The 7,028-nt window shown below is 45.4% G+C and overlaps 1 protein-coding gene across 1 annotated transcript; it reads right to left on the bottom strand.

Annotated features, from left to right (window-relative positions):
- Positions 1-1,365: 1,365 nt before the first annotated feature.
- Positions 1,366-4,029, bottom strand: LOC128484009 (DC-STAMP domain-containing protein 2-like). The gene has a single exon (XM_053460328.1). The coding sequence runs from the start codon at positions 4,027-4,029 to the stop codon at positions 1,366-1,368; it is 2,664 nt and encodes an 887-aa protein (XP_053316303.1).
- Positions 4,030-7,028: the final 2,999 nt, after the last annotated feature.

The raw sequence follows: 7,028 nt of genomic DNA, 5'->3' as shown, positions 1-7,028 counted from the left end.
CGCTCCTCTTCTGCTTCCCCACTCTGTGAAACCCTCCACTGGCTCCCAATTGCCTTTAGAATTACATTTAAAATCCTGGTACTGACATATAAGGCCATCCATAATACGGTTCCTCCATACATTTCTGACCTCATTAGCAAATACTCTCTTACTCGATCCCTACGTTCTTCCCATGGGCTAAGGCACTCCTCCTCACTTATCACCTCTTCCTTTTCCCGTCTACAAGATTTCACTCGAGCTGCCATATATCTCTGGAATCTACTCCCAAGGAACCTTCAGCATTCACCCTCCCTCCCTCCCGACATTCAAGAAACATCTCAAAACCCACTTCTTCAGAGAAGCATACCATCTTAGCTGCTAGAACTTCCTTGTCATTGATACAACCATCACACTACCTCTCACAGTTTCTCTGTGCCTTATGTTTGTCACCCCATTCCCTCAAGATTGTAAGCTTGCGAGCAGGGCTCTCTCTGTCAATTCTTGTCTTGTCATATCCCTTGAATTCATGTACTGTAGTAAGCCCTGCGTAAACTATTGGCGCTATATAAATAAAAGATAATAATAATAATAATAATAATAATAATGGGGAATGATCTATACGCGTGTTTGGCTTAATTTACTGAGTGGTAAAATGTGACTTGCACCCCATCTTCTTTTTTTATCCCTATGTTCATATCTACTACAATTTAAATAGAAGCAGTACACATTAGTACTCATAAACATCTGGGACTATGCTATGCAGCTTATACTACAACATGACCATTGAATCTGAATGCGGGAATTGACCATTCGGGTAACTTTCTTTTTAGTTTTCCCATTATATATTTTTCGGTAGCATTAAAATATAAGTATTACATTTAAAGAGATGCTGAAACCTGTGAATTTGGCGATTAAAGCCAGCAAAACTAAATACCTCCCAGATGCGAATGGCTTTGAAAATGATGCATCAGTCTAGTTCTGTATTCAGCAGGTATAGACGATCTACTGTCAGCAATACTGACCTAAAGTGCTAGCTTCTGTTGGATCTGCTTGTCATAAGAATGGATTGGGCATTCAGTTGGCAGTAACGACTCACATCTGGGGACATTAAATATTGAAAGGAATACGTACAGTAGACCTGAAGTATTAATCCTTTTTTGTTCGTTTTCTAAAAAAATAATAAAAAAAGAACATTTAAAATGTCTTAAAAGAAACCTGCTATTTGTTTTCCCAAACCCAAAGTCAAAATTTATTTAAGAGTGAAAGGCGCAAAAAACTGTGGTCTAAACCAGCAGGAACAGGATGCAAGCCGATTCACTTGGTGGTGAAGGGATTACAAAGGAAATTTAGGTAGAAGAAGGGGTGGGTATAGTTCTGAATTCCATTCTAGTTTCCACCTCCATTCTTCACCGCCCGCCGTCCTCTCCTCCTGGGTGGCCTCTGCCGCGCGGGGGTGACCAGATCCCTCTTCCTTCGTGCTTCTGTCCACTTTGTGAATGGGGGGGTCGTGTGGTCCTCAGAATCTGAAGAGTCAGTGTCCTCTGTTGAGTTCTGATATTCAAAATCTGTATCTTCAGAGTCCTCACTGGATTCAACCTCACTGATTCCTGAGCTCTCATCTTCCTCCCTGCCACGGACCTCCTCCTTATACTTCTCCAGGAGCTTCTCGCCTAACGCTGCTCTGCTACCCTGGCTACGGAGAACCTGTTTGAGGCGATCCTTCACAACCTCTTTCAGCTTCTTCCTCTTTCCTTTCTCTTCAGCCTTAATGGTTTTCATGGCATCGATCCAGAGGTGGACCTGTTCTTCGTCACTGGAGTCGACCTCCTCTTCGATAGCCTCAGAGTATGCCAGTGGAGCCATACAAATTGTGCAGATGTTATTAAGGATCTCAAAGCAGCCCCTGCAGTACATCCCTTTACAGCCTGGGGTGATGCAGGCCACGCAGTCCTGCCCCTCGCTGCCAGTGATTGTCTTGGCACATGCCATGCAGTACTGCTCATTGGTGCCCAACAGCTGGGCAAACCAGCGGCACCCGGGGAGTTTTGCCGCCAGGACCTGCAGGAAGCTAGAGTGCCCCCCGTCCTCTGCATTCATCCTCACGCTCCTGATCAAGGAGTCCTCAATGTTTGTGCGTTTGGTTATCAAGTTGTTGTAAAGAAAACAGATGCGCTCCTGCTCACGGGATGGGTAATAATAGGCACAGATTACGCGCTGCAGCCTCCGTATGTAGACGCCAAATATCGCAATGAGGAAGCACAGGCCATACATTGAACCTATGAGTATGTATCCTTTAAAGTCTGGGGCGGACGGAGCGACTAGGCATTTCTTTGACAAAACTGTCAAGTTCCCTCTCTGAAGGATGTCAAACGCAGACACCACATTGGAGAAGATTTCGCTGGCATAACCGGAGCCGTTGATCAGCACAGAGAACGTCACCGGAGCTCTGGCAACCACGTCCGCTTGCAGCAGGTAATACACCATGTCCAGCACCCAGTAGATGATGAAGTCCATCACCATCATAAATGCGACCACCAGAACATTTCGGAAGACGTTGATGATGTCAAAAGAATATCCCTTCCTCTCACGTTTGGTCAGGTAAAGCGAACCTGGCAGGATGAAGTTGTAGGCCTCTCTGGCGGAAAGGGGCAGGAGGGTTCTGCGCCCTTGCTTGGCTCTCATCACGTCCAGCTCTATGAAGGACCGCGTTATGTAGATATTGTCGTGGTTATCTTCATAGAGGTACTTGCGCTGGTACCGAGCGGCCATGATGTAGATGAAGAGGCAAACAAATGTCATTGAATAGCTGAACATGCTGAGCACATCCAGATAGGGGTTCAGTGTGCTCTGCACTTCGCTCATGATGCCGACTGCCACCTGCTTGATGCTCTTGCTGGAGTTCAGGTTTATGTCGAAGTCGTGAATAACCGTCACGTTAAACTCAAACTTGTCCTTGATGTTGCGGAGCATGTTGATGATGGGGTTTTTCACATGCTTTCGGACATATTTCTGGAGATACTTTGGCAGGAGGCATAGGATTGTAGCGGTTTTAGCCAGTCCACACAGCGGTTTGAAGGCGTCCACAATGTAGCACAGGAATGACAAGAATGGCATCACCTGGAAGCACTGATTCCGTGCCGTGTCAAATATTTTCCTGCACTTTAGATAGGGAACTTCCAGTTCCTCGTTACAGACCTCCCCGATATTGGCGATAAAACGCCACACATTCCGCAGGACGCGTCCGATGTGCTTCACTCCGTCTGTCACCGTCTTGAAGAACTTTCTGGCCCGATCGGCCACTCCTTTCAGCCTCTGGCCGATGTTCCTCAGAATATCCAGCGCACTCACTAACGGCCTTTTAACTTTTTCCAGGAGCTCCTTGGTCTGGTTCATGGCCAGTTCCACGCCGCAGGACACGGACTCAGATGAGCGCCGGAAATTCTCCAAGGTGTTGGCTGCAGGTCCCTGTAAGGCCAGCGAGAAGGCGACCAGGAGCACGATGGTCTTGCCCTCAATTGAGAAGAGCTGGGGCAGCATAAGGAACACTGTGACCCGCATCTTCATGAAGAAGGCCATGCCGAGGGTGAGGAGGATGCAGATGACCACTGAGGACACGATGCAGTACTTCAGGCTATAGTTCTTCACAAAGAGGACGATGGCCGCATACATGGCGGTGAGAATCAACCCAAAGGTGAAGGCGCCACAGCTCCTCAGAGAAGATTTCACCGCGTTGTCCTCTCGGAGTTGGGCTCTCACCTCCTTTTTGTCCTCGTCAATGTAATCCTCGGCGCTCACTTCCTCGACCTTCACTTCTTCAGGGCACAGGTTTGACAAGCAATCGCGGGAGCAGTCACAGGGGCAGTCGCGAGGGCAGTCGCAGTCCCGCGGGCAGTCGCAGGGGCAGTCGCAGGGGCACTTGCGCTTGCAGGGGCACTTGCAGGAGCAAGGACAGTTGCAGGAACAGGCGCAGGGGCAGGCACGCCGGCATAGGCCACATGTGGTTTTGCAGCAGGTACACATCCATTCCCAGGGGCCTAGTGTTGTCCCCATCTCGTCAGTTGTTTTTGCGACAATATCTGCCCTGACTTGCCTCACTCAGCGATCACAAAAGCAGGAGGAGAAATGGGTCAAAATGAAGAAATAAAAGTCAGTCTCTTTACTAATCCTTTGCACTACTGGAGGTTCAGTCACTACAAGTAGCTTGCTGTCTCCTCTAGTACTGAAGCTCCACGCCCAGTGTGAGGTTATTATGCTCTGATGATGTCACAATAGCACTGCTGTCATGACAGGGAGAGCAGGGCACATGCCAGCACCTACGGGGGAGGGGCACCTTGCTTTTTATAAAGATGAACTGACATAACGGTTATGAGAAGCTTATTAAACTATATATATATATATATATATATATATATATATATTTATCTCTCTCTTTCTCTCTCTCTCTCTCTATATATATATACATTAAATTACATATCCTTTAAGCCATAAAATCTGGTTGTAGTCAGAAAAATCTGTGCGGCACAATTCAGTCCTTGACTAAAAGATAATAAAGGGTATGAGCCAAAATGCATGTAAGGACCATATCACGTAATGAAACCACAAGGGTTTGCTTTGAGAGCAGCCAAACCTCTTTACCAGCAGTTAGACCAAAGGGACTGTAGAAAGAGACCTGAGGTATCTAAAGTGTAAAATGACAGACACATGTTTCTAATTTAAGTTGGTGGAGATCCCAGAACAGTACTGAATGCCCAATTATTGCTTTGGCAGAAATCCCTTAACAGTATGCAAGGATCTCAGCAACTCGGAAATTGGGCTCATTTGCCTCTTATAATTCTAAGTCTATTATTCACAGAACTTGACAAAGTCACTGGGTCAGCATTGAGAGGGTTAAACACCCTTGCTATAAGGTTTTGTTTTTGCTTTACTTGTCCAGTGTGTTTATTTGGTTTTACACCATTAAGATCAATTAAAGTTTAGTCAGGTCATTGAGTCAATTGTGGCTAACTCTGGTTTTGGAGCCTCCTCGTGTATACCGCCTTACTAATCCAACAGACATCTTGGCAGAGGTGCCCCTACCATTTAGGTGCCCTGCCCAGGGTTGCCTGTATGTTAATGCCGGTCTACCTTTTGGGGCTTACATCCTAATGACATTTTCACCACACCACAAGATTGCAGAGTAGAAAAAATGTGTCACGCAGAAAGATTCATTTCAGCGGCTTATGTGTGTATGCAGGGTGGAAGCCACTAAAACTGGCTAGGAGAATGGCTTAGCTGTATAAGTAATAGATACATTGATACTGTTCAAACCTGACATTGATTTACCCTTGCAGCTTTTTCGCTGAGGCAGCTGTTTCAAAATTCATATCAGTATATTGGAATCTTTGAACTCTCCTCAGTTGGCCATATACTAACAGTTTCATAAACTAATGAGATACATTGTTTTATTAGTGTCATTTTGTAGTGATTTAGTTTACTTCAGGGAAGCTGAGATCTATGTCTCACTGTGGAACAGGCAGCATTATCTAGTCATTTCCCTGCCCCTTGAAGTTTTTTGAAGCATATATTAATGTCTTAAATCTGTAATCTTTAAACATCGTGGCATATGTTTTAGTGTATGGAACTGCAAAATCTAGGACTTGAAAGGAAATCTAGGAAAGTGAAAGGTACAAAATGTATTTTAAGTAGATTCAAAGTAAACCTGTGTTTAAACTCTGTTTAAAGTTTGTTGGTTAAATTATTTTACACTACATTACAATGAGAGATGGACAGTGTGGAGAAAACCCAACTAAGGTCTAGATTGGTTAAAGTTAAACTCTAGCCACGATATGTCTTTTGATGTTTGTGATAGCCGAGGGTCACCTATTATTTTCCTGTTTTTTATGCAAAAGCATAGAGCGATTAATCAGAACTCGTTTGCGCTGTTTCCCTGCCCTCAGCTTTTTGCCTTGCTGGAGATGCGTTCCATTGAACAGCTCTGGAGCCGCAGTGTCTCCAGCAGGTGTTTATTCCTTTTCTTTCACGTAAACAAAACCCCAAAATATTCAAGTAGGTCCTATGTACTTTAATATGCATTAATCGTTGGTAAGGTATTTTGGGGCTGGATCCATTCTTCTTTGTATGCCAAAAGCTCTGATTCCCCCCCCCACACAAAATACTCTTTGATTTCATAGATAACAGGATGCCACACTCCTAGGCCTGATGGCAGAAAGGGTGGTGGTGTAGGCATCCTTCTCTCACCTGACTGCACCTTCCAGCATATACCAAGCCCTCCCTCCCTCTCATTCTGTTGCTTTGAAGTTCACACAATCCATCTTTTCTCTCCACTCTCTCTTCAAATTGCTGTCATATATCGCCCTCCAGGCCCTACCTCACAGTTCTTTGACTGCCTGGCTCCCTTTCTTCCTCTCTCCTAATATCCCCTGCCTTATTCTGGGTGACTTTAACATTCCTTTAGATATATCTAACAACTCTGCTAGCTCTAAACTCCTCTCCCCGACATCCTCCTCTGGTCTGAGGACACTCACTTGATCTGGTTTTCTCCAGACATCCTCCTCTGGTCTGAGGGACTTCCTTATCTTCCTTGCACGTCGCTCCTCTTCTGCTTCCCCACTCTGTGAAACCCTCCACTGGCTCCCAATTGCCTTTAGAATTACATTTAAAATCCTGGTACTGACATATAAGGCCATCCATAATACGGTTCCTCCATACATTTCTGACCTCATTAGCAAATACTCTCTTACTCGATCCCTACGTTCTTCCCATGGGCTAAGGCACTCCTCCTCACTTATCACCTCTTCCTTTTCCCGTCTACAAGATTTCACTCGAGCTGCCATATATCTCTGGAATCTACTCCCAAGGAACCTTCAGCATTCACCCTCCCTCCCTCCCGACATTCAAGAAACATCTCAAAACCCACTTCTTCAGAGAAGCATACCATCTTAGCTGCTAGAACTTCCTTGTCATTGATACAACCATCACACTACCTCTCACAGTTTCTCTGTGCCTTATGTTTGTCACCCCATTCCCTCAAGATTGTAAGCTTGCGAGCA

Source organism: Spea bombifrons, chromosome 3 (genome assembly GCF_027358695.1).
Source record: "Spea bombifrons isolate aSpeBom1 chromosome 3, aSpeBom1.2.pri, whole genome shotgun sequence".
In the NCBI taxonomy this organism is placed as follows: Eukaryota; Metazoa; Chordata; class Amphibia; order Anura; family Pelobatidae; genus Spea; species Spea bombifrons.
This window is presented reverse-complemented; position numbering and strand designations above follow the sequence as displayed.

Bases quoted from the DNA above. Each gene is read 5' to 3' on its own strand.
- LOC128484009 (XM_053460328.1), bottom strand. From the start codon at position 4,029: ATGGGGACAACACTAGGCCCCTGGGAATGGATGTGTACCTGCTGCAAA.